The sequence below is a fragment of the Puma concolor genome, chromosome D3, assembly GCF_028749965.1.
Source record: "Puma concolor isolate L17-30 chromosome D3, mPumCon1.1.hap2, whole genome shotgun sequence".
NCBI lineage: Eukaryota > Metazoa > Chordata > Mammalia > Carnivora > Felidae > Puma > Puma concolor.
The window spans coordinates 18,130,629-18,158,363 of NC_141678.1; the positions used below are offsets into that span (position 1 = coordinate 18,130,629).

At 48.6% G+C, this 27,735-nt stretch overlaps 1 protein-coding gene across 5 annotated transcripts; it reads left to right on the forward strand.

The window, feature by feature from the left end:
- Window positions 1-238: 238 nt before the first annotated feature.
- Window positions 239-27,616, forward strand: USP30 (ubiquitin specific peptidase 30). 5 transcript variants are annotated; one of them, XM_086681909.1, is made up of 14 exons: window positions 240-429; window positions 4,019-4,128; window positions 5,286-5,468; window positions 10,270-10,373; window positions 13,954-14,052; window positions 14,857-14,902; window positions 16,388-16,482; window positions 22,617-22,676; window positions 23,161-23,247; window positions 23,848-23,928; window positions 24,024-24,243; window positions 26,393-26,513; window positions 26,868-26,905; window positions 27,071-27,244. In XM_086681909.1, the coding sequence occupies exons 1-14, from the start codon at window positions 347-349 to the stop codon at window positions 27,094-27,096; spliced, it is 1,353 nt and encodes a 450-aa protein (XP_086538035.1). In that variant the 5' UTR covers window positions 240-346; the 3' UTR covers window positions 27,097-27,244. The 5 variants fall into 5 exon arrangements, with proteins under 5 accessions (XP_086538032.1, XP_086538034.1, XP_086538035.1 ...); XM_086681906.1 differs by lacking the exon at window positions 26,868-26,905 and having other exon boundaries at window positions 239-429; window positions 14,860-14,902; window positions 27,071-27,616; XM_086681908.1 differs by having other exon boundaries at window positions 239-429; window positions 26,868-27,213.
- The last annotated feature ends 119 nt before the right edge of the window (window positions 27,617-27,735 follow it).

A 27,735-nucleotide genomic window follows, 5' to 3' on the forward strand; every position in this document is an offset into this window, starting at 1 on the left:
AAAATTAAAATGACCCCAGGGGCTGGAAGTGGGACGCCTGTATGTAAAACGAACGGAGCCCGAACAAAACTTGAAAAACCAAGCGGGCCGCAGGGCCTCCCTCGGTAACCGACGCCCGCGCGCGTTGCTAAGCGGGGAAAAAGAAAAACAAGGATGTGGTCCGTCGTCTCTTGTTCTCCGGCGGCGGCTGCTTCCGGTTCTCCGGGGAGCCGGTCCCCGGCCTACCTTCCCCGGAGGAGCTGTGACTGTGGCCGCGGGTTCCGCCGCCTCGGGAGCCTTCGGAGCCCTCAGTCCAGCGAGGTGGTGGCGGCGGGGGGCGCGGCGGCGGGTCTCCCGCGCGGCCGCGATGCTGAGCTCCCGGGCCCAGGCGGCGATGACCGCGGCCGACAGGGCCATCCAGCGCTTCCTGCGGACCGGGGCGGCCGTCAGGTGAGCCTGGCAGGGGGGGGGCGGGGAGGGGGCGGCCGGAGAGGCCGGGGCCAGGGTCCCCAGCCTGGGCCTGTGGCGGCCTTTTCACGGCCCTGGCAGGGTCCCCGGGGCCGGAGCGAGCATTCTGGAGGTTTCTGCGTCGGGCTTGGTAGGAGACCCAGGCCCCGAGGCGGGACGGGGGATGGGCCTCCAGGGCCTCCAGTCGTTCGGCAACGCAATTCTGTCAGCCCTCCCCAGTTCTGCTAGCGCCCCAAATTCTCTCAGCGCCCTGCCCTCCCATCCCCGCCCGCCACTGCCTCCTCCGATCCTGTCCTTGTCTCCAGAACTTCCAGACACCCTCGGGCTCGTCAAGCCCCGAATTCTGCCAGTGCCCCTCAGACCTCTCAGGGCCTCGCAGGCCTCCCAGGACCCCTTAATCCTTTCAGGGCACCCCCAGTCCTTCCGGACTCCCCAGCCATGTCAGTTCCTGGTCTGCCTGCGCTCCCCAATCCTGCCACGGTGCTCTCACGCCCTGCAAAGCACCCCGGGTCTTCCTCGATTTGGGCAGTACCCCTATACCTGTTGCCCCCCACTCCCCACCGCCTAGTTAAGCCAGGGATCGCTGATTCTCAATCTTATTAGTGAATCTCTATCTTGCAAGAGTCCCTGAACCGATCAGCACCCCTTAACCTGTGAAGGCTTCCAGTCCTGGTATGGTCTCCCATTCCTGCTAGGAACCCCAATAGTATGGATCCCCCAATCGTGTCAGGGTCCCTGTTTCCCTTCTCTTACTCATCCTCCCACAGGCTCCAGGCTTGAGAGCTGAGCGCTGCACCCCCATTCCTGACCCTAAATGGCTGAGACCTGCCGCTCATCTCAGCTTCCTTCCTCTGGAACTGGAGCAGGTTTAGAGAGCTCCCAGGGCTGGAAGCCCTCAGCGGCCGTCCTGTCCAGTGCCCCCATTCTGCAGGTGGCAAACAGGCCCCGAGTCGGCTTTGCCTACAGCTGACCTCACAGTAGAGCTGGGGGAGAAGACAGGTCTTTTTACTCCCAGACCCCACTACTCTCCTCGGGTTGTCATTTTGCAGGGGTTTGGGGTTTCCGGAGTCACCATGTGCTGGGGTTTTTGTCCATACCCTGCGGAGGACCTGGGCAAGCCCCCGCTCCCATCGCTTCGACGCTCTGTCCTTCAGGTTCCCGCACGAGGTTTGTGGTTTCCAGCACAGACCCGGCAGCCCGACGGGCATGCGCTCAGATCCATGCAGCCTCTCTCACTTTGACGGAGTTGGCTCGTCTCTTGGTTTCCTCATCCGTGAAAATGGAGATGATAATAGAACCTACCTCTGTGGGATTGTTCTGAGGATGGGATAAGATCATCACAGTGCCTGGCATAGAGTATGCACCCCTAAATATTGGTGTTTGGTTAGGGGCGCCTGGGTGGCTCAGTCGGTTGAGCGGCCGACTTCGGCTCTGGTCATGATCTCACCGTTCCTGGGTTCGAGCCCCCTGTCGGGCTCTGTGCTGACAGCTCAGAGCCTGGAGCCTGCTTCAGATTCTGTGTCTGTCTCTCTCTCTGCCCTCCTCTGCTCATGCTCAGTCTCTCTCACAAAAATCAATAAACATTTAAAAAAACTTTTTTTATGCTTTCAGTGATGGTTCTTTTTAACCTTTCTGGGCAGTTTTGTTAACGCACCTGTTGTGTGGAAGTCAGCGCAGTCGTGTGCTAAGAAATTCAAGAATAGCTTTCACAAATGAAATTGAGATTATAATACTTAACAGTAGCAGCTAACGTTTATTAAGCCCTCTGTTGTTTCTTTTTAATATTTACTTATTTTGAGAGAGAGCACGTGAGCGTGGGAGGGGCAGAAGGAGAGAGAATCACAAGCAGGCTCCAGGCTCAGCGCGGAGTTCCGACGCGGGGCTCGATCTCACAACCGTGAGATCACGACCTGAGCTGCTCTCAAGAGTTGGATGCTTAACTGACTGAGGCACCCAGGCTCCCCGAGCCCTTACTTTGCATCCTGTGTACTTGTGCTTGTTTGATTCTGAGAACTCCATGAGCTGGATCTCATGATTGTGCCCATTGCACAGGTAACAGAACTGAGGCTGCGAAAGTGGAATGACGCCCTGAGGAATAGACAAACCAGAATTGAGCCAGATTAGTGCACTTCTCCTTTCTTAACCCAGCTCTGTGCATGTTCTATGGACTCTGTCTTAGGAGAACAAAGATTGATTTGGAATTCCGTTATCAGTTATGTATCGTATTAGTTGTGACCTTAGGGAGGTGTTGGTTGTTGGAGACAGAGTTACTCATATCACTAGTGACTCCTCATTGAGTTAATGTTGACTGAGCTGAGCTCAAAACAATGTTCACGTGAGCCAAATATTGGCATAAGAATATATTACACACGCATATATACACATATCTAACACATATATACCAGTATATGTTGCATGTATGTGTATATACACACACACACACACACACACACACACACACACACACACACACACACAGTTTGTCTTATTTGGTGGAAATACATAACTTTGCATAAAAACAGTGTTTTAAATTGCTGAAATGTCTTCGTTTGTAGTAAAATAACTTCAGTGTTTAAGCCAAGCCTCAAATTAGGAAATTTTTAATTTAGTAAATGTTTAGTAGATCGGTTATGCTATATATAGTATGCCCCTTCCCTATTTAGTATTTCTATATGTTTTCTCCAGTATCCAGTCATTCAGTAAATATTACTAGGAACCTGTTAGTTGCCAGGCATGATCTAGAGACTTGGGATATGCCAGTGAGTAAAAGAGACAAAGATCTCTGCCCACGGGGACTTGCATTCCAGTGGGGGAGACAGACAATAGCCCTAGTTAATGAGTGAATGTTATATTAGAAGGTGGTAAAAAGAAAAAGCAGAACTGGGTAAAAGGAACCAGGAGTACAGGTTCTAATTGTTGGTTAGAAGTGAAGGGGAGGGGGACGCCTGGGTGGCTCAGTTGGCTAAGTGTCCCACTTTGGCCCAGATGACATGATCTCATGGCTCTTGAGTTCGAGCCCCGCATCATGATCTCACGGCTCCACGTGAGCCCGGTGTCAGGCTCTGTGCTGACAGCTCAGAGCCTAGAGCCTGTTTCGGATTCTGTCTCCCTCTCTCTCTGCCCCTTCCCCGCTTGCACCCTGTGTCTCTCAAAAATAAATAAACATTTAAAAAAATGAAAAAAAAAAAAAAAGAGATGAAGGGGGAGGTAAGAGAGAGCCATGCAGTGATCCGGCAGGGGGGAGCATTCTAGGCAGAGGGAGGAGCAGTGCAAAGGTCCTGAGGTGGCCGGTGTGACAGCAGCGTGGGAGGCAGAGTAAGGGGAGAACCTTGGCATGCCCCCTGAGGGAGATGGGGCTTCTGTGTTCTGACTTCGGTTTTAAATCCTGACGTCTGAACGTGCTGATTTTCAAGACATAATCCTAACGGTATCATTACTTCAACTTGAAAGTTAGGTGTTTGGTGGGCCATTGGGTTATTGTGATGAAATGTTATTTCTGTGTACCTGTGTCTATAGTCATACGTATTGTGTCCATGATGAGGGAAGACTGTAAGCCTATTTTCTTTTTTAGATATAAAGTCATGAAGAACTGGGGTGTTATAGGGGGGCTTGCTGCTGCCCTTGCCGCAGGGATCTATGTGATTTGGGGTCCCATTACAGAAAGAAAGAAGCGTAGAAAAGGTAAGAATGAGGTCATCGCAGCCTAGTCTGGTCTGTGCGCTTGACCCCAGCCCTTCCCGTCCCAAAACAGTACAAAAAAGGGAGGGTTTTGTTGTTGTTGTTGTTCTCTTGTATCTTTGGTTTCCGAACAGTACTTTCTTTTAAAGAGAAGTTCATTTTAATGACTCATTATTTTAGACCCTGTAGTGAAAAGATTTCTGTTTCACCCCCTCTACAGTCTCGAGTTTGAGACGTGCTCCGTAATGAAAAAGTTCACGTGGCTGTTCTCCTTAACATGGTACTTGTGTTGTTCAGTACCACAACTGACTCATTGTGTGACGCGTTTGTGGGTTCACTGACTAGCAGCTAGTCACGAGTAAACGTTTCAAGTTAGTGTCTTTAATACAAAATTCTCTTTCCTTAAAGAAGTACCCCCTCTTGTAAATGCTGCTCTCACTGTGTTGATTAAAAGTCAGCAACAACAAGCAAACCAAAAAAGGGATAGATGGAACAAAATGTTGATCCTTGTTAAATCTGGGGGTGGTTTTGATTAGAGTCCGTTATATATCCTCTCTTCTTTTGTGCACGTTTGAGAACTTTGCATTAAAAAAAAGTTTCTTAAAAAAGTTTCAGCAGAAGAGGGAAGTATGTCAGGTTTTGTCGATCTCTTTGCAGAAAGACTGATCACAGTTGCTATGGTGGTGTCTTTCGAACTGATTCTAGTATATGTGCTGCCGAAGCGAGCACTCGAACTGATTCTAAGAACAAGATCATTGTCCTGGGGAGCAACAAAAGAACAGTTGTTTTCTTCTGTTCTGAGAAACGTTGCTTTCTTATCAAAGGAGGGAGAAAAGGGGCGAAAGAGAGAGATGTTGTTACCAAGTGTTTTTGTACACTCAGCGTAAACCAAACTGTGCCACACACCGTGGCGGCCTTCAGATGTAACACGTGACGGGGGACCTCCTTCTGTCGCTTACAGTCTCCTGAAGGAGCCACGCTAGGACCGGGCCTGGGCTCGGATCGAATGCCTGGCCCCCGATGTCAGTGGGCACGGACTTTGTGAGTTTGGGATCTTAAACTCCAGGCCACAGTGCAGAAACTCTGGCTCCCAAATGGGAGAGGGAAAAAGAGCTGGTCCCATGTGATGTGCTGTTGTCTTCTTCCCCCGACTTTTTCAGGGCTGGTGCCCGGGCTGGTCAACTTAGGGAACACCTGCTTCATGAACTCCCTGCTGCAAGGCTTGTCTGCCTGCCCCGCTTTCATCAAGTGGCTGGAAGAGTTTACCACCCAGTACACCAGGGATCAGAAGGAGCCCCCCCCACACCAGTATTTATCCTTAACCTTGTTGCACCTCCTCAAAGGTATCTAACTGGGAATTTAAAGGGGATTGTGTGCGTTTTGAAAGCAGCAGCCCAGGCGACAGGCAAAGGGTTAATAGCCTTTGTGTGAAAAAAGATCATACAGATCGTTATGGAAAACAAACCAACAAAACACGAAGGGTCCGGTAGATACAAACAGCTATTTTTTTAATTAAAGATGTAGCCATTTATTTTTAAATTATCATCAGCTTATTAATAGCTTTTTTAGGGAAGAAAACACATCCACTGCCACTTAAGCATTTTGATTGTGAGAAGTACTCTGGTTTATTAAAGTTTAAAGAAAAGAAGTGTCTTAGCCTCAGAGGTAAGGTAATTCGCAGAAGAAATAGTACAGATTGTATGCAGGTTCACAGTGTATCTAACAGACCCTCAAATATTCAACGTGGCCATCATCAGAGAAATACAAATAGCATACCGGAGGGGTTATCGTCGTTTTGCTTGTCAGCAAAGACTGAACAATCCACAGTTCTGATGGGTGACGTGTTCACATGTGCTGGTGGTGGTGTAACGTAGGGCAGACTTTCTGGAAAGCAGCTTGGAACCACACAGTGATAGCTTGCAAAATGCCCGGTTCCATTTGACCTAATAATTCTGCCGACCGTGATTTGCACTAGCCTGAAATGGAATTCTGAGAGCAAGCCAGTTTAGGAATGGCTGAACAGCAACCCCGAGCTTGGGAAGTCACACATATAACAGTCTTGGTAAAGGTTGTATGGGTAAAGGAAATCACCAGTCCAACTTCATTTTTAGGCCAGTTCTTTTGACTGTAGAACTAGTTTTTCCTCCCATAACATCTGTTGACATCCCAAGGACATTCCACAGAACACGATTTGGGAAATGCTATTGTATGTACAAAGATCTCCCAACACCTTGTTACAGAGGAGGGCAGGGGGTAGAAAATGTCGATGTCCAGCAGCAGAATGATTAAGCAGTCAACGAAATATTACGTAGCCGTTATGAATCATCTTTATAAAGTGTTGTGTTGTATTGTTTTTTTAATTTGGGAGAGGCATAGGCTATAATACCGAGTTTAAAAAGAGCAGTGTTCAAAATACGATGTAATTTGACTTCAGCAAAGCAAAAATGTCCACAGATAAAGGCCGGACAGGCCGTTTTGGTCTTGTACAATTGACAGTTTGGGAACATTAAGAGAAAACAAAACAACCATATTTCTACAGCTTACTCTCACGGTCAGGAAGAAAATGGATTTAAAAAACAGCTCATTGTTGCTTCACTGGGGTGTTTTCCCCGGCGAGCCCAGCCTGACACGGAAAGTGAGTTCTACTGTTCTGTATTAACAGGCAGTTTGAGAATAATTTCTTCTAGGGGTGCCTGGGTGCCTCAGTCGGTTGAGTGTCCCACTTCGGCTCAGGTCATGATCTCACGGTTCATGGGTTGGAGCCCCACGTTGGGCTCTGTTTTGACAGCTCAGAGCCTGGAGCCTGCTTTGGATTCTGTGTCTCCCTCTCTCTCTGCCCCTCCCCTGCTCACGCTCTGTCTCTGTCTTTCTGTCTCTCTCAAAAATAAACATAAATAAAAAATTAAAAAAAAATCTTCTACTACCCTGTTAAAAATAAATACCATTCCAGAGTGAAAAGCTGAAATGTCCCTACAGGCAGTATAATGCAGGTTCAGGAGCCGTCCTAGCGTGACCTCAGGTCTCCCCTTTTCACACGCGTGATGCTGTGCTGGGAGCCAGAGCCGTGCAGGGCCACTCCACCTCAGTCTGTTCTCCCCTCTCTGTGTCTGCTTCTCAGTGACTTTTTATTTTGGTTTTTAGAGGTAATTTTTAATTACACAAGTAATGCATGAATAAATTCTCCTTGTAGAGAATTAAACCATTACATAAGGCCATAGTTCCCTTTATCACTGCCCCAATCCTGTTCCCCTCCTTTCTTCCCAAAGTAAAATATAAGTGTGTCCTTCCAGGCTGTTTTCTATGCATTGAAATATGTTTTTAAGTACCCACAAAAATTATATATTGTCTCACTTATGTTTTTTCCTAAGCAAATAATATAATACATATTGGAGAAATGTCCATGTCCCTGCATATAGCTTTACCTCCTTCATTTTTTTTCTCTTTTGTGAGTTTATTGGTCTTCTGTCTTCTGTGAATTGCCTACTCATTTCTGTTGCCCGGTTTTTTGTTTTTGGGAGAATCCCAAGCAGGCTGCACTGCCAGCGCGGGGGCCAAGGTGGGGCTGGAACCTGTAAACCGCAAGATCGTGACTTGAGCCAAAATCGAGAGTCGGATGCTTAACGGACTAGGCCACCCAGGCGCCCCTCCGTTGCCCAGTGTTTAAAAATTGTGGCAAGATACCCATAACATAAAATTTACCATCTTAACTGTTTTTACGTGCACATTTATGTGGCACTGAGTACATTCACATTGCTCTGCAACCATACCCCTCTTCATCGCCAGAACTTTTCCGTCATCCCATATCGGAATTCTGTATCCGTTACGTAGTGACTTCCCATTCAGCCACTATTTTACTCCCTGTCTCTGAGTTTGACTCTGTATCTCATAGAAGTGGAGTCATACAATATTTGTCCTTGTGTGTCCGGCTTGTTTCGCTCAGCACAGCGTCCTTGAAGTTCATCCGTGTGGTAGCAGGTGTCAGAATTCTGTTCCTTTCTAAGGCTAACTATGAATAATGCTCCATTGTATGTACACACCACGTCTTATTTATCCATTCATAAGTCAAGGGACGTGTGGGTTGTTTCCACCTTTGGCTTTTGTGAACGATGCTGCTGTGAACGCGGGTGTGCAGATACCTACCTGCTCGTGTCCCTGCTTTTTATTGTTTCGGTTGTATACCTCCAAGTGGGATTGCTGCACCAAATGGTCATTCTGTTTCATGTTTTGAGGAATCACTATACCGTTTTCCAGAGCAGCTGCACCAGTTTGCATTCACACCAACAGGTGTGCGGAGGGTTCCGGTTCTCCACCTCCTCGCTCGCTCACACTCGTTATCGGCTGTCTTTTTGATAGTAGCCATAATGGGTGTGAAGTGATTTCTCATTGTGGTTTTGATCTGCATTTCCCTACTGATAAGTGATGTTGCGTGTAAGTTTTGGTGTGGCCATTTGTATAGTTGTTTTGATCGTTTTTTTTGTTTTGTTTTGTTTTGTTTTGTTTTTTATAAATGTCTACTCAAGTCCCTTGTCCGTTTTGGAATTGGGTTGTCTGTGTTTTTGTTGTTGTTGACTTTGGGGAGCTTTTAACACGTTCTGGATATCAGTCCCTTATCAGATATGTGATTTGCAAACCTCATTCGCTTTCACAATTGTGCAGTATGCAGAACGTCAGGATACCTCAGTTTACTTAGCTGTTGGATTCCGGTGCCTTGTGGTCATAGAAGGGCCCCAGCGAACGGTCTTGTACATGCCCCTAGTGCACACGGGCCTGTGTTTGCCTGCAGTAGGTCCTGAGAAAGTCAGACTGCTGGGACGTGAATCATAGGACATAAAAAAATTAGTAGATATTGCTAAATCACCTCGTGGGATTTTAAGCAAAATTGGGCTAAAGGAGACATTAAAATTTTCCTTGAGAGGAAAAAAGCTACCATACAGGCTGCTTGAGGGGCGTAAGAGGAAGAAGGAGGTTCAGTTGCTGTCCTAATGGGAGCCCTTTGTTCTGGAGGGTAAAGATGTGACACCAGGGTCCTCAGTGCTAAGAGGAGCCTCGGGACTTAGCACTGGCTCCCCGGGCTGCTGCTTCTCCACAGGCTACCCCCCCCCCAAAGTCCCCACCACGTTCAGGCTCCTGAGTCAGAGCCCAAAGTGTCCAAAGGACTCTCTCCAGTTTACCAACTGCAAATTAAAGAGAAGCAACAGGCTGGCTTAGTCGGCCTGGAGGTAGTTGAACTCGGGAAACTGCACAGAGGTGGCAGGCCCTTGTATTTTTATCTCCCACACTCTGTCTAGCAGCGCTGGGCCGGCGAGACGTGCGAAGGAAGGGGGCCGTCAGGATCAGGAGTCCGCAAACTCTGGCCCGCGGGTCAGGTCTGCTCTGCGGCCTGTTTTTGCAAATAAAGTTTTATTCAAACAGCCATGCCCACTTACTTGCGGTCTGGCTGCCTTGGTGCCACAGTAGCAGCGTTGAGTAGTCTCAGCAGAGCCCACAGAGCCTAAAACGCCTACCGTCGGACCCGTTACAGAAACAGCTTGCCAACCCTTGATCTGGCTGTGATGGCAGTATAGACTCGTGAGCCCGTCACACGTTCATTTGTGTTTGTTAGGCTTGGTTTTACGTATGACTGAAAAGTGAACTACTCAGCAGACCCTTTCATGCTGCCCCGTAGAGCTTGTCCCGTGATAATCAGAAACTCCAGTGCAGACAGATACTAGCAGAGGCCCCGTGGCCCCAGAGAGAGTCCTGTTGGGTGAGGTGGGGCGAGGGGGTTAAGCACTGAGTGTGGGTTGGACTAGGTGAAGTCTTGAGGGGCCTCCCGCCCTCAGAGTTGTGAGTTAAAATCATTTCATTCAGGAGGAATCTCGCAGCAATTTATATCGATGACGATAATTCAAATAGCCGAAATCAATTACTTCATGTAAATGCTATAGCCTCACGAAAGATCACGTTCCTTCAGCAAATACGCAGTGCCTAACAGCCCTCTGTGCAGTGGTTGAGGCTACAAAGAGGAATAATGAAAGAACTATAACTCAAGGTGGATCTTACAGCGAGAGGCTTAATTAGCTTTGATATGCTGTGCGGGACAGGTTTCCTGGCTTGTTGTGAGGCTAGTGAATTTACTAATGGCGTTACCTTTTTGGTTTCCAGCTTTGTCCTGCCAAGAAGTTACTGACGATGAGGTCTTAGATGCGAGCTGCTTGTTGGATGTCTTAAGAATGTACAGATGGCAGATCTCTTCATTTGAAGAACAGGTGAACCTCCCATTCTGCCCACTAATGCACTGGGGCCTGAGCTCGCGATGACGGCTGAAACGTAGCCTCGTTGCTAAGGCATGAAGAAAAAATGCCAGTATTGACCTTGCGCTCGCCTGGCCTGAGTGTACATTTCTGAGGCATTCTAGCCTGCCTTAGTATTCTGGGACCAGATCGCAAGTTCTGTTCCCATTCTCGCGATCAGAGGAGAAATGCAACGGTTTTTGTTTGTTTCTTACCCGTTGGGTGGAAAGGTTAGCAGGGTAGGGCAGGAACACCTCATTGCCAAACAGCGAACCTCTTTTTTGTCCTGGAGTGACTTTGCACGTCATTGGATACCAGGGCCACCTGGATCTTCCAGACAGAGGCAGGTGGCTTTACCTTTGGGGCTTAGAGGGGCTTTTTTGAACCGCACCCCCAGTTTTAAAAAGAAATCCGTTTTTAGAGGCTAGATGAATTGAAGTAGCCCCAGACCTTGAGCAGCTGTCATATGCACCCCCAGGGCCTTCTTCCAGCCACTCGTACTCCCTTTCCCACAAGTGCAGGGTCGCTGCCTTTTTTGGTCCTGACCACACCCCACCCCCTCAGACCGCTGCTATTGCCGACAGTGAGTCTGAGACCGAAGCTGAGAGTTAAGTTGTAGGGACAGGGCGTTTAGCTTCCGGTGATGTGCTGGTACGGCCTCCCTGGCTACCTTTCCAGGACGGTCTGGGGACCAGCTTTGTGTGGGCGGCTTCTGCCTCCACCATCCAGATAATAGACCCGAGAAATGGGAGACAGCCCGTGGGTCCTCACAAGGGTGGGACGGGAGTGAAATGCGTTTAAAAACGCTGAAAAGTGAGGGGGGAAGGCTTCCCAGCCCCCCTTGTTTTTAAAGACTACCTCTGTTTCCAGTTCAGTCTGAAGCTGCACGGGCATTACTTTGTAAACCGGGTGTTGACGCCCTTTCTACTTCCTTACAACACATCTCGACGAATCCCTCGTACGTTGAAACGTTTCTCCATTTAGAAAATTCTTCCTAAGTCCTCCTCTGGTAACTGGCACGATTTAGCTGCATTTTCCTCTCTCTAACCCGAGAGAATGGCTGAGATGTAGTCCCAGGGACATCGGATACCTTTGCTAAGTCGGGCTTGTCTGTCAAGGACCCTTGACTGCAGTCCCAGTTACTCCTTGGATGTATTTCCAGCAGCTTCCGCAGGTAGCAGTCACTGAGCCACGTGGTGCTGCGCTGTGCACGGGAAAGAGGCAAGCATGGCTGGCCGCCAGCCTCTTGGCCTCTGGAGGCAGCCGGAGCTACTGGCCCAGGGCCTTGTCCGCATCTCCGCTTTACGGACCTAGTCGGTCAGCAGCAGACTCGCACCGTCAACCACTCTTCAGGGTCTAGAGCCAGGGCTGTGGCAGCTGTGTTGGGCCAGTGTGCCTCCGTTGAGTTCTCTGATGTAATCCTCACAACGGCCCCGTCAGGACTCACGGTCACTGTCCCCGTCTTGCGGATGAGAACACCGAGGTTCAGAGGAGCAGGGTGGCTTGCCCGAAGTCACATGGCTCTCCGAGTGGCAGAGCCAGGGCTGGAGCCCAGCTGGTGCTGAAGTGCCCGCCGAAGCCCCGCCCCCATCTGCGATACCTTCCTTTCCTCGAGGCCGAGGAGCTCCGTGGCTCACAGACACGATAGGGTTGGGTCTGACGGCATCTTGTCTTGAGATTTTTCCCTCTGGCGAACCCCTGCTCCAGCTTCAAGGGTTGGTCCAGACGCCTTGTCTGTGAGCTGCCCTGGAAAAGCTGGTCCCTTTCAGGCTGCGGCAGCGTCACTCGATAAATCGCCAGGCTGCCGCGTCCACCCCTGGGTTGTGCGTCCTTCGAGGGCCTTGCCTTTTAGCTTTGTACCTCCATCACTCTCCATCACGGCCATTCATAGCCTAGGAGGGGCTTCATTTATACGTGCAACAAATATTTATTTTTTTTTTAAGTTTACATCCAAGTTAGTTAGCATGTAGCACAATGATGATTTCATGCGTAGAATCCAGTGGTTCGTCCCCTGCAACAAATACCTATCGAATGCCTTCCTCAGGCAGGGCTTGTGGGGGGCCTGGGGTTGTAGTGGCAAACATGGCTTGCAGGTTTCTGTGGACAGTAAAGAGGTCATTTCAAAATGTGCTAACCACAAGATAAGCGTGCCGATGTGACAGTGACCGTGCGAGTGTCAGGGGCCTGGCGCTGGCGGGGAGAGAAGAGCAGTGGGGGGGACTCCTTCAGGTAGAGAAGACTCTTCTGGAGACCCGAGATTTTTGCTGGGACCTGAAGTCTGAAACGAAGTGAGTCCTGTGAAGAGCCTGGGCGCGGGGCGAAAGCCTCGAGGCTGCGGTGTTTGGGAAGGATGGGGAGGTCAGTGTGGCTGGGGCCGGCCGCAGCAGAGCCGAGGAGGGGAGGGCACTCAGACGGTGGCAGGGGGCGGGTTGCGCGGGGCCCCCGGTGCCCTGGGCCGGAGGGGGGTTTCTACTCGGTGTGCAGTGGGGGAACCACTGGAGGCTTTATAGGCACCCGCTGTGACCTGATTTGTGTGTGAACGGCACGTGCTGTACCCGAGGGACTGGAACCGGGCAGAGGGAGCAGAGAGGGAAGTGGAGAGGCCAGAGCAGGTGTCCAGGCCGGGGATGGCCTGCCTCAGAGGCAGGGAGGCAGAGAGGGTTGGGGCAGGGGAGACAGAGTCCTCTGGGATTCGGGCTGTGTCTCGGGTAGAGGACCCGCTGCACCGGCCAGGGGGGGAGGGGGCTGAGTCGGGGAGAGTCCTTGAGGGAGGGTCTCCTTGCGCAGGTGCCTTTCCAGCAGAAACGTGAAGGATGAGAAGGGGCCCTGTGTGAAGATGTGGGCCGGCTGCTCAGGCCGGAGTGCAAAGGACAGGCCTGAGATGGGAAACAAGGAAGGAAATTGTGAGCCGGGCTATAGCGTGGACGGGCCTTGAGGACATTGTGCTGAGTGTAGCAAGCCGGTCACAGAAGGACAAATACTGTGTGATTCCTTCTGTGAGTTTCTGAGAGTGGCCAGATTTTGAGAGACCGAGAGTGGAATGGTGGGTGCCCAGGCCCAGGGAGGAAGGGGCTGGGAGTTGATGTTTGACTGGAACAGAGTTTCAGCTGGGGAAGCTGGGACGGTTCGGAGAATGGGCCGTGGTGATGGTGACACGACGTGTGGACGTACCTAACCCTATGGAACTGTATGCTTCAAAATGGTTAAAGCCGTAACGTTTATGTGATGTGTTTGTTTTACCACCACCACAACAAAAGTAGGCGGGGCGGAGGTCAGGGCCATGTTGACAAAGCTGAGACAGGCTGGGAGGTGGCAGGTGTGAAGGCAGCCCTGTGCCCCAAGCTTGCTTTCCTTCTCTCTCCCCTTGAGCCCCTTAGTCAAAGGGCCTTTACGGGGAAAGTGTCGGGGAGGTAGCTGTCGATGGGCTGAACCTTGAGAAGGTGGGGGGCAGATTCTGCCCCAGTGGCTGCAGGTGTGCCTGGTGGTCCACGCAGGGCGGTTCTGATGCGGCCCCAGCCTCCTCGGGCCTCTCTGAGGCAGCTTTGCCCTGTGACAGGATGCCCACGAGTTATTCCACGTCATTACCTCGTCCTTGGAAGATGAGCGGGACCGGCAGCCCCGGGTCACACATTTGTTTGATGTGCACTCCCTGGAGGTAAGTCATTAATCCTCTCAATACGTGTATGTGGTTCGTGCATATTTAATAGGTATAGGGGGCACAAGTGTAATCTTTGCACCACTTTCAACTCCACAGTAAGTCTCGGGGCGCCCGGGTGGCTCAGTCGGTTAAGCATCCGGCTCTTGGTGTCGGCTGAGGTCATGATCTCACGGTTGTGGGACCGAGCCCCGCGTCGGGCACTGTGCTGGGCTTGGGCCCTGTTTGGGATGCTCTTTCTCCCTCCGCCCCTCCCTCCGTGCGTGCATATGTGCACACTCTGTCTCTCTCTGTCAAAAAAAAAGTCTCAATAAAAATCACTAGTGGGAGTGGGGCTGGGGGATTGTCTTAAGCTGTAAACTTTGCAATTGGTGACTTTGGTTAGGGTACCAAGCCTCTTTAAAATGATTCATCACTACGATTTGTATTGGCTTTGAGAAGAAAAGGTATTTCTTCCCCCTTGCCCCCCATCTAATCTAGGGAACAAGGAGCCATAGGAATGCTAAATGAATCCTCATTTCCCTAGAACACTATAGATATTGGGGAGTTGGTAAAAGTTAACTAGCAAAGGGATGGGAGGGAATATTCCAGAGAGAGGAAGTGTGTTTTGATTGCATTTGATGATTGGGTACAGTCACCAACCAGAGAGGATCACCAGGGCTACTTTTAGGATCTCTTGTTAAAAGTCGGGTTTAAGTGGCGCCATCAGCAGAGAAGCTTGTAAGCTTTAGGAGCCGCGTGAGGGTGTAGAAGGGATTGCGGCTGGGTTTTCAGTCTGTTTTCATTCTTCTTTTTTCCCTACAGCAGCAGCCAGAGATAACTCCTAAACAAATAACCTGCCGTACGAGAGGTAATCATTTCCCTTGAACTGTAACACAGAAGATGGGTACTTTTGAGATGTGACAATGAGTTGTTGTTTAAGAAAAATTGTTTTTTTTTTTTTCTGGTGACATCCAACCCAGCTTGAACTGTGCGTACTTGCAAAGGAGCTTGTGTTTTGGGAACAGCTTTCCATTGTTCGTTCGGACCATTTTGAATCGTTCCCCTCACACCAGGGCCTTGCTTGGTTTCCCGCTCCGAACAAAAGTAACGGACCTATTTCCACCTCAGACAGGGGTTTTCTTTCTACCTTCTTGCCTTGATCTCACTCGAGGAACTTAATAAAGCTGAAACTGTCATGTCCGCAGCAAACGATCACAGTCCTCCTTAGAAGGAATTGTTTTCTTTTCAACATTTATTTATTTTTGGGACAGAGAGAGACAGAGCATGAACGGGGGAGGGGCAGAGAGAGAGGGAGACACAGAATCGGAAACAGGCTCCAGGCTCCGAGCCATCAGCCCAGAGCCTGACGCGGGGCTCGAACTCACGGACCGCGAGATCGTGACCTGGCTGAAGTCGGACGCTCAACCGACTGCGCCACCCAGGTGCCCCAGGAATTGTTTTCTTAAGACCTAAACTTAAGAGGGGGGAAAATAAGACAAACTGATTCCTTTGTGCATCAGTAGTAATAATAACGATTAGCTTTTGAGCCCAAGACCGGGTGCCAGCGGCTGCAGCATCTTAACGAGGCTCACAGAGATGAGGTGACACAGCTGGGACCCAGCCCAGGGTTGCCCGAGTCTAGGGTGTGTGTTTTCTGACTAGCACACCACGTTCTTTATTGCTCTAACTCCCATCCTATCAAAAAAAATCCCAGTTTTTCAGAACTTGCTTATTCTGATGGCTTTCAGACGTTTATCTCACTTTCTGGAATGTTGCCTTGTGGTATCCATCTTTGGACATTGCAAACATTTTAAAGTGAATGTGAAAATCCATTATTCAACACAAATTCCTTTTTTTTTTTTTTTTAATTTTTTTTCAACGTTTTTTTATTCATTTTTGGGACAGAGAGAGACAGAGCATGAACGGGGGAGGGGCAGAGAGAGAGGGAGACACAGAATCGGAAACAGGCTCCAGGCTCCGAGCCATCAGCCCAGAGCCTGACGCGGGGCTCGAACTCACGGACCACGAGATCGTGACCTGGCTGAAGTTGGACGCTTAACCGACTGTGCCACCCAGGCGCCCCACAAATTCCTTTTTTAAATGTGGCTGTACCCATTATACGGAAACCACATTTAAGGACCTGTATCAATTCTCCTGTGAAAGGGAACGGGTTGTTTTCTTTTGTTTTTTTTTTTTTGATGGAAGTCAGTAAGGAAAGCTATTTCAGTTTACCTTCCAGGAACGTTTTTTTCTAAAGAGGGGAGTTCCTACCACGTACTGAAAAGGAGGGTGAATTTTGAGGTTGGTACCAAGGGGCTGGAGGTGGCATATCCAGACGTTTTCTGTGTTCCAGGGTCACCTCACCCCACGTCCAATCACTGGAAATCCCAGCATCCCTTCCATGGAAGACTTACGAGCAACATGGTCTGCAAACACTGTGAGCACCAGGTAATTACAGTAGCAGAACTTGATATTTTCTATGGTTTTCTTTCAAGTTAAGATTCGTGAAGCATCTGGAGAATGGACTGACATTGGTATATGGAGTTTGTGATCGCCTGGGCTCTGCACACATAGTGGACTGACCGCCTCCCTTTAGTCAGTGTCAACCTGTCCTTTGACCCTCAGGGGCATTTTCTGCACTAATGGCAGACCCATTGTGGATTGGCAGGAATTCGAGTCTCAAGGCTGGGTCTCTATTGATGGTAGACACAATAGATTCTCTTGCTTGGGGGTTGTTTTGTTTTTGTTTTTTTGCTTTGATGTTTTAAAATAACTTTTTATTTGGAAAATTTCCGACATAAATACAAAAATGGAGAATTGCGTAATTAGCACCTTGATCCATTTTAGGATATTTTCAACCCCCGCCAAAAACGCCCATACCCATTAGCAGTTTCTCTCCATCTCCCCCACACTTGTAGCCCCTGGCGACCACTGACCTACTTCTGTCTCTATAGATTTGCCTCTTCTGGACATTTCATATACACGGAATCGTACCATATGTGGTCCTTTGTGACTACCTTCTTTCACTCAGCATCATGTTTTTCTTTTATTCTCTTAATATGGTGAGTTGCAGTGATTGATTTTTCTAATGTTAAACCAGCCTTGTGTTTCCAGAATAAACCCCGCTTTATTGTGATGTATTCTTTTACATATATTACCGGGTTTGGTTTGCTAATATTATCTAAAGGAGATTAGTGTCTGTGTTCGTGAGGAATATTGGTCTTACGGTTTCTTGTAATGTCTTTTGTCAGGTTTTGTTATGAGGATTATACTATACTCATAAAATGAGCTGGGAAGTGTTCCTTCCTCCTGTTTCCTGAAGGACTTTGGTTAAGCTTGGTATTGTTTCTTCCTTAATTATTTGCTAGAATTATCTTTTTCTTTCTTTCTTTCTTTCTTTCTTTCTTTCTTTCTTTCTTTCTTTCTTTCTTTCTTTCTTTCTTTCCTGTCTTTTGTTTAATTTTACTTGTTTTAATTTACATCCAAATTAGTTAGCATATAGTGCAACAATGATTTCAGGAGTAGATTCCTTAATGCCCTTTACCTGTTTAGCCCATCCGCCCCCCTCCCCCTCCAGTAACCTCTGTTTGTTCTCCATATTTATGAGTCTCTTCTGTTTTGTCCCCTTCCCTGTTTTTATATTATTTTTGTTTCCCTTCCCTTATGTTCAGCTCTTTTGTCTCTTAAAGTCCTCCTATGAGTGAAGTCATATGACTTTTGTCTTTCTCTGACTAATTTCACTTAGCATAATACCCTCCAGTTCCATCCACATAGTTGCAAATGGCAAGATTTCATTCTTTTGTTTGCCGAGGAATACTCCATTGTGTATATATACCACATCTTCTTTATGCATTCATCCCTCGATGGACATTTGGGCTCTTTCCATACTTTGGCTATTGTCGATAGCGCTGCTATAAACATGGGGGTGCATGTGTCCCTTCGAAACAGCACCCCTGTATCCCTTGGGTAAATACCTAGTAGTGCAATTGCTGGGTCGTAGGGTAGGTCTGTTTTTAGTTTTTTGAGGACCCTCCATACTGTTTTCCAGAGTGGCTGCACCAGCTTGCATTCCCATGTTTTTCTTTCTTTCTTTAGTTTTATTTTCGTAGAATTTCTTGTGAGGCTTTGCTATTAGGTATATACATATGGGCTGTTATGATGAGTTGACTCTTACTTTCCTGATAAAATGTCCTTCTATGTCTTTGGTAAGCCTCCTTGTTTGAATAGTCTATTTTGGGGGCGCCTGGGTGGCGCAGTCGGTTAAGCGTCCGACTTCAGCCAGGTCACGATCTCGCGGTCCGTGAGTTCGAGCCCCGCGTCGGGCTCTGGGCCGATGGCTCGGAGCCTGGAGCCTGTTTCCGATTCTGTGTCTCCCTCTCTCTCTGCCCCTCCCCCGTTCATGCTCTGTCTCTCTCTGTCCCAAAAATAAATAAACGTTGAATAGTCTATTTTGTCCCATTAGTTTCTAACTAGTGTTTCTATAGGATATCTCTTTTTGTTCTCTAATCTATCTATCTATCTATCTATCCTCTTATTTTTTTTAAGTTTATTTATTTTTGACAGAGAGAGACAGAGCATGAGTGGGGGAGGGGCGGAGAGAGGGAGACACAGAATCTGAAGCAGGCTCCAGGCTCTGAGCTGTCAGCACAGAGCCCGATGTGGGGCTTGAACTCACAGACCTCGAGATCATGACCTGAGCTGAAGTTGGACACTCAACCGACTGAGCCACCCAGGCGCCCCTCTATTCTCTTATTTTTGAGCTGATTTTTGCCTTTGTATTTGAAGTGTAGCTTTTGTAGACAGCATATAATTGGGTTCAGTTTGACAATTTGCCTTTTGATTAGTGTGCTTAGTCCATTTATGTTGAAACGTAAGTATGTGGTTGGACTTAAGTCTGTTAGTTTACCGTTTGTTTACTGTTTGTCTCATAGAATTTTTTTGTTCCTCTGTGCTTCCTTTCCTGCCTTCCTTTGGGTTAATTGAATACTTCTGAGTATTCCATTGTAATTCCTCCATTGGCTTTTTAGCTCTACTTTTTTACATTGGGAGGGTGGGGGTGTGTGTGTGTGTGTGATTACATCATGCAATTTTCATGTATCCTGGTCTATTTAGAGTTAATATACTCCCTGTAAAATACAGGAAACTTACAAAAGTAGAGTTCCATTACCCCCTTTTCTGTAGTATTTTTGTCATATATATTACGTCTACATATTATAAACTCCACGATAATGTTATAATTTTTGCTTTAAGCAGTTTATGTGTTTAAAAGAAGTTTTTGAAGAAGTGTTTTCTATTTACCATTCTCAGTGTTCTTTGGTCCTTTCTGTAGACGCAAGTCCATTTGATGTTTTTCCCCTTCAGCCTAAAAAGATTGCTTTAACATTTCTTAGGTCTATTGGCAACAAGTTTATTTAGTTTTCATTTACATGAAAAGGCATCCATTTTGCCTTTTTTTTTTTTTCTTTTTGAGAATAGTTTTGTTAGATACAGATTTGGGGTTGCTGTTGGTTTGGTTTGGTTTGATTTGATTTGTTTGCTTTTTTTTTTTTTTTTAATTTATTTTTGGGACAGAGAGAGACAGAGCATGAACGGGGGAGGGGCAGAGAGAGAGGGAGACACAGAATCGGAAACAGGCTCCAGGCTCCGAGCCATCAGCCCAGAGCCTGACGCGGGGCTCGAACTCACGGACCGCGAGATCGTGACCTGGCTGAAGTCGGACGCTTAACCGACTGCGCCACCCAGGCGCCCCGATTTGTTTGCTTTTTTGACTGAACTAATTCGGCACGTCTGTTTCCAGCCATGGTGTCTCATTGGGACATGGATGACCACAAAAAGTCATCTCAGTCTGTGGAAGGGAAGACCAGCCGGGCAGGGCACGAAGGATTGCTTCGCATCCGCTTACGGTGCAGGAAAACCCTTGTGTCCAGATACCTCCCACAGTTGACTTGCTGTTTTACAATGCCAGGGAAAGGAAGGGAAAAGGGGAAGGTCTAGGTGAAGAGTTGTAGGGGAAGAAAGGCCTTCAAGGAGGCGTTACTGTGGCATCTCTCTGTGCCTTGCTGATGAGCTCCGAAAAGCGCATTACTGGGGCGCCTGGGTGGCTCAGTAGGTTGAGCGTCCAATTTCAGCTCAGGTCATGATCTCGCAGTTCATGGGTTCCAGCCCCACATCAGGCTCACTGCTGTCAGCGCGGAGCCTGCTTCGGATCTTCTGTCCCTTTCTCTCTCTGCCCCTCTCCTACACTCTCTTTCAAAAATAAATACACATTAAAAAAGAAAACGCATTACTTCTTGAGCAACCTAACAGGGACAGAAGGAACCTCACAGCTTTACCTTGGGCTGTAGCTGGTGAATTTCCAGTAATTGTTCTAGATAACAGAGTCCTCCTTCTCTCTCCTTGCTCCCCACTCTTCCTGCCCGCCCCTTCTGATCCCGCCACGGCCACCTGTGGTGTTTGAAGCAGTCTACAGATTACACTTGAGCATCAGGCAAAGAGTAACTGAGGAAGCCACTGAAGCAGAAAGATAGGCCCGGAAGTGGATTCATGGGAGTGACATCATCCCTTGGGGGGCGGAGCGGAACCATCGTAGGCTGCTATTTGAGCTCCCACCCGTCTTCCCCACCGAATGCCCCCCACCCTGCCAGTCAGAGCCCCCTGAGGACATGAGCCGTGCCCCAGCCTCACAGACTGGCAGAGCCAGGGCCCAATCTCTTAGCGCGAATTCCACCCTCCATTCTCTCTCCTGCCGCCCCCTACCTCCAAACTGTGGAAGGGGCGGCCCCCATGCATGCCTTGTTTCCTTGCAGTTCACCACTTTGAAGGCATTGTTCTGTGGTCTTCTGGCCTCCAGTTTTTCTAATGCACAGTTGGCATGATTCATACCGTTCTCCTGTAGGTACGGTGTCATTTTTTTTTCTCTGCCTGCTTACAAGGTTTTCTCTTTATTTTTGAGTTTCAGCATTTTGTCCATGCTGTGCCCAGGTATGGTTTTCTTTGTATTTGCTTGGAATCTGCTGAATTTCATGTATCTGTACATGTCTTCCACCAAACTTGTACATATTTTTTGCCATTAATTTCCCCCCAAATTTTATGCCCCTTTCTCTGCTTGTTGGTTCGCGTGGTACTGTTCCACAGCTCACTGAGGCTTGGTTCGCTTTTCTTCAGCCTCTTTCCTCCATGTCCTTTAGATGGGATAATTTCTGTTTACTTGTCTTCAAGTTCACAGACTCCTCGCCATCGCCATTTGTGTGCTTGTCCAGCAAAGTTTTCATTTTGGTTACTGTGCTCTTGGTTGTATAATTTCTTTTTAGTTCTTCATAGTTGCTGGATATCTACCGAGACTGCCCGTTTGTCCTCCACCAGGACTAAATAACTCTCTCCTTTGTGTCCTTGAGCATGTTTGTCATAGTTCTCGCTAAGGTCCTTGTGCTCATTTCAGTATCCAGGTCCATCCGTAGGGTCCTTCACCATGGCTCACAGTTTCTTCTTTCTTCGTAGTGTATGTCTAGTCATTTCTTATTGCATATTAATTAACATCGTAGTAGAGACTTTGGATTCTGTTACGTTTCTCTAAAAAATGAATTCTCTTCTGGCGTACAGTTAACTTGGCTGAGCTCAAAGCCCAACTGTCTTCCCCACATCGGGCAGCAAAATCTCTGCTGAGTGTTTTCAGCTTCTAGCTTCTGCTTTTTGCCAGGCCCCTGGAGTTTGCCCGCATGTCTGGTGTGGGTGTGCACACCGGCGTGTGCCTGCCTTGGAATTGGGCAGGGTTTATACATTGATCTGGGGGTTCCTCCTCTCTGTGGCTATCCTCTTTCTGGGATTTCCTCCAGCCTCTTTCCCAGCCCTGAACTCAGTCCTCTGATACCTCCATCCTGTAAGACTGCTGCTTTTTTCCACTCAACACTGAACTGCGAGACTGGGGAGCACCCCCGGGCAACAAGTCACACAGTGGAAATCTCCCCACGGAGTTCCTGTTTTCCCAAGCGTTGACGGTAGCTCTCCAGTTGCCGTGTTTTGTTTTGGTCCAAAATTTGTATGTATTATCTCAGGACAGCTAGTCTAGCCAAGCTACTCTGTCATCACCAAAAGCAGGAACTCTTACCCTGTTTTATCATCTGGTTTTTTGTTTTTGTTTTTTTTTTTGCAACTAATACTGTAACAGGCACATCTTTCTGTATACTCATACGATTCTTCTATACTGTTTTTAATGTGGACATGATGTAATTTATTTAATCATTCCCTAGAAACTTCAGTTATTCACATTGTGCCAATTTAAATAATGCTGTGATGAACATCCTTGTAGTTTTGTCCAGGGTTATTTCCTGAGGATAAAATCCCTACATTGCTGGGTCAGGTATGTTCTGTAGTTACCTTACAAGCTGTGCTTCGGTATTACTGTGCCCGTTACGTTGACAAGGTTGTTTGTCCTAGAATTTGCTTCTGGGTAAGTACACTGTGTTCCATTATGGAAATGTTGGGCATCTAAATATTAAACTGTTTCATAGGCTTGTGTCTTCCCATCTGTAAAGCTTTGACTTGAACCCTCATCCTTTCTGGATTTTCTGCACTGTTTGTTTCAGAGTCCCGTTCGATTCGATACCTTCGATAGCCTTTCACTGAGTATTCCAGCTGCCACATGGGTACGTATTGCGCGATGGTTTATTTGGCGTCTATCTTGGAGACATTTAAGTCTGAAAGAGCTTTGAGGCATTTTGTGTAGCTGAGGTGCTGTGCGTTACTCAGACGCTTGGTTGGCTGAACCTGTCTTAGTTGTCGTGTGTGGTACCATGGCCCGATGTGGGGGGAGAAGAAAGTGGATGGTTTTTCTCTGGCTGCAGGAATTTTGGCTTTTTTGAGTGTACATACACGTGTTACTCTCAAATGCAAAGATATCTAAAACAGTGTAGAAGGCCTTAAGTTTCTACAATGTTATGTAATAGCTCGTAGGAGCAGGCCTAGGGTGCCTTGAGCTCCACTTTGCTCAGGGAATGTCCAGTAGTATCTGTGAAGCTTTATTGGCCATAAAAGCAAATAAAGCTCTGGGATGACACTGCCATCTGTTAAGAGTTTCAGTATAGCTCTCTTTTAAGTTGTAATCGTGAATTTTGTTTTCTGGTGCTTCAGGGGCATCCACTGACCCTGGACCACTGCCTTCACCACTTTATCTCATCAGAATCAGTGCGGGACGTCGTATGTGACAACTGTACGCAGGTATGGCCCTAAGCCCCAGTGTCACCCCCTAGGCCTGTGTGTCCTGATAGAGCGCCTCTCACAGCGAGCTCTTCTGACTATGCCCGGATGGTCGTTTTAGCCACAGTCACGTAACTTGGCTGGGAAATCAGTAGCCCATGGACCAAACCTCTTTTCTGGATGAGTTTTACTTCATCCACAGAATGTTTACAGGAAGACTCTGCTGTGCTTTGAGACAGGACGTATGCCCCCCCCCCCCAGCCCCCTTGTCTCATGCCCTGCTGTACTGACGCTTACCTGCCCTGCCCGACTCCCATAAGCATTTGTGTTTCGTCCTCTGAAGAAGAGGAACCGTGTGGAGCAGAATTTTTGAAGACACAGAATAGGCGACGTGCCCACGTCAGAGTTCTAGCGTTGCTGCCTCACTTCTCTTGCCCCCTCTGTCACTGTCGCTTGACGACTAAAACTGACAACAGGTCACGATTAACTGGGGGGCTGAGCTCCTTCAGCAGGGTCAAAGTCGGGCGCCAGCTGAATCCAGGCGGAACACCGGCCGGCCCCGCGGCTTGCCGCAGATGTTGCGTTACAAGAAATTCTGCAGAGAGGTTTCTTTCATTTCAGATTGAAGCCAAAGGGACGTTGGATGGGGAGAAGGTGGAACACCAGAGGACCACCTTTGTCAAGCAGCTGAAACTAGGGAAGGTGAGCCCACGCCACACACCTTGTCGGCCTAGCTCTCAGGGACCCGCCGGGTCCCGCCCCCGACAGCCTGCTGCCTCGGTTTCTCTCGCCCGCAGCTCCCTCAGTGTCTGTGCATCCACCTGCAGCGGCTGAGCTGGTCCAGCCACGGCACGCCCCTGAAGCGCCATGAGCACGTGCAGTTCAATGAGTTCCTGATGATGGACATCTACAAGTACCACCTCCTGGGGCACAGACCCGGGCAGCACAGCCCTAAACCCGGCGAGAGCGCGGGGCCCTCGCTCGACCTGCAGGACGGGCCGGCCGCCCCCAGATCAGGTGCGTGCCCTGGGAGCCGACGCACGGAACGTGCGGCACAGAGAAAAGGGATTTGGTGTCACCGCCTTCTGGGGCCCTTGTGCCGCGAGGGAGCTTGTCCGGTCGTGGCTTAAATACCTGAGAACGGCAGCACTGGGAGTGTGAGGGGGGAAGATCCCTTTAAAAGAGGGCAAACGTCCATAGTAATGAGATGTATGGTTTTAAAAATGATAAATCATAGTTGAAAAAATTTGGGAAGACAACCTTAACATTGCATTCTGGTCTTTTGACTGAATGCTCGTTGGCTCTGAGCAGTCCAGTGAATTTCTTCCCCCAGTATGGTCATCTCGTTTATACAGGTGATGCGGGGAGGGAGGGTCCTGGCTAATGATCACTGACTTCTTCGTTACTGAATTCCTTATTGATCTAGTTCCACTGCTGTCCTCACCAGAGATGAATAATGGAGTCGGGCCCCAGTACCGCAGGTAGCTCTTGGGACCCTCAGCCCCGCTGAGGGGAAAATCAGAGGCCCCAGGAGGCGAAACGACTGGTCGGAGGGCAAGCGTTAGTCCATTGGGAGAGAACCAGAGGTAGCGATGGGCAGGTTTTTAAATTTGTTTTACTTTGAGAGAGACAGAATGCATGTGGGGGAGGGGCAGGGAGAGAGACAGAGAATCCCGAGTGGGCTCCACATCCTCAGCGCAGAGCTCACGTGGGGCCTGAACTCATGAAACTATGAATCATGACCCGGGTGGAAATCAAGAGCTGGGAACTTAACCGACTGAGCTACGCAGCTGCCCCAGTGTTGGGGAGTTTTTAAAAGCTATCTTATGTAACACATGAGCTCTTTAGAATTAAATAGATGAGGAAAACCCATAGACTCTAAGGGCTCTGAGCCCACACTCAGCCCCCACATTTGCTCCCAGTCAAGCCAGAGGGCTGTCTTCCCCGCACCCCAGATGCTCCTGACTCAGCGTCCTTTACTGCTTTTATTCTTTCTTGCATCCATAGTTGTGTGGCCTGGCAGGACATCATTCACAGGGAGACTGTATTTTGCCTTTTCTCAGTTGACCAATAGATGAACGTCAGAAGCAGCTGTAGTGGGAAGAGGGCTCAGTCTTAGCCGCTGTTTGAAAAATTTTTTTCTTAATGTTTATTTTCGAGAGAGACAGAGCTTGAGCAGGGGGAGAGGCAGAGAGAGAGGGAGACACAGAATCCGAAGCAGGCTCCAGGCTCTGAGCTGTCAGCACAGAGCCCGACATGGGGCTCAAACCCACAAGCCACAAGATCATGACCTGAGCCGAAGTCGAACGCCCAACCGACTGAGCCACCCAGGTGCCCCTTAGCTTCTGTTTTAAATCAAGGGCTGCCTCACTCTGGGTTCTTCCTTTCCTGGGGGGAGCAGGGGGCGGGGTGCAGGTCTGCTAGTCGTCACAGCATGCTGGCTATGGCCACCATATGACCCACAGTGACTGACTTGGTACTTACAGGCCCCCAAAAATGACCCATGAAAGGAAAAAAGACATCAGCATCTCCTTCATTATTTTACCTGTATCCATAAACATTTATTAACGCTGTTACACGTTGGTATTCTTTAGAAGCTGGCAACTAAAGAAGAGAGAATGTTTAGATCGGTGGTTCTCACCAGGGAATTTTGTCCCCCAGGAGACTTTGGGCAGTAGCTGGTAGCGTCTTTAGTTGCCACAAATGGGAGACAGGTGTTACTGGCATCTGGTGGATAGAGGCCAGGGGTGCCAAGAAACATCCTGCCACACGCAGGACAGCCCCCGCCACAACCAAGAATTATCCGGCCCACGTGTCAGTAGCGTCCAGGTTGAGAAAGCTCGGCTTTGTCGAAATGTCAGTAAATTAGCTACAGCTTAACTCTGGCGCGTCTTTAACAAACAGGGATCAGGGATAGGAGTCTTTAAGGTTCACAGAGCTCTCAAAGTGAACAGCAGACCAGGAGCTGGACACACGTTTTCTACTTGGGATTAAACAGTCAAGGACAAAAAGGACATTTTATCAATCAACATCACACAAAATGAAATACTTGGTTTTTTTTCTTTGTAGCATTGCTGGGGAGTTAAGCTCAAGGTAATCGAAGCCATGTTTTGTTTACCCACAGCTACTGCGACTTGTAATTGCCTTGGGCCTTTTTCTCTTGCAGTTTTGAATCAGCCAGGGGGTCCGAAAACACAAATTTTTATGAATGGCGCCTGCTCCCCATCTTTATTGCCTACCCTGCCAGCCCCAATGCCCTTCCCCCTCCCAGTTGTTCCTGACTACAGGTGAGCCACTCTTTAGGGGCACGTTCTTCATCCGTTGTCGCTGCTGTTTCTCTTGGTTTCCAAAATTAGCTTAGCACAGAAATGAATGCCAATGTGGAGGGACATTTTTCTTTCATCTTATGGTGTGATTTCACTATTATGCATTCCTATTTTCGTCCAAAACGGAAATCACTTTAAAAATAAGAATTCTAAAAGTACGTAGAATTTAAATATATGTCTTCTGTGTATACACGTGTGAATGTATGTATAGAGTATGAAGAAGGAGATTTCAAATTTCTCAGGATACCACGTAGAGATGAGCAGTTAAATCCCTAAAGCCTTCCGCTCTAAAGTTGTACGTGTGCTTACACACAGGGTACATACACTCACGGAATGGGCATCTTCCCATGCCAGTAAGTATCAGTCCCTATTGTCATGGTTGTGTAGTAATCACTTGTACGGATGTACTGTCGAATCAGTCCCCCGTCACTGAACATCTAGGATTCTTTTACTTTTTGTTTTTGCCCGAAACCCTTTTTCCTATCGGTAAACCACTGGCATCCGTTCCTCCCATTCAGTTCCTCCACGTACCTCTTCCGGCTGATGGCGGTTGTCGTCCACCATGGAGACATGCACTCAGGACACTTCGTGACTTACCGACGGTCCCCTCCTTCGGCCAAGAACCCTCTCTCCACCAGCAACCAGTGGCTGTGGATCTCCGATGACACCGTCCGCAAGGCGAGCCTGCAGGAGGTGCTGTCCTCTAGCGCTTACCTGCTGTTTTACGAGCGCGTCCTTTCCAAGATGCAGCACCAGGGCCGGGAGTACAGGTCGGAGGAATGACCACCCCGCCTCCGGAGCTAGAGCCGTGGCACTGTCCACACGGGCCAGGAACAAGGCAAAATCAGACTGTGTGTGTGCACGCAAGAGGCCCCTCTAGAGTCCTCAGCCTTCTGGTGTGTTCTAAGAGCAGGCTCCACGCAGGAGCCAGTGGCCCCAGTTCAAACCAGATCAGGCTCCCTGAATGGTGCGCACCGGACGGTGTCCCTGTGCTGGGACAGCATTCATTCTGTGTAGAACGTCTTTTTACTCACCTGCTAATTAAAAGAAATCCAACTCTGGAAGCCACCTTTTTTTATATTCGGCCACAGTAGGTGTTCTCAGAGGGGAGGTAACTTTGTCTAATCCTCCGATTGGTTTCAGCCCAGATCTTTTATTTTTAATAAGCAGGCCCATAAAAATC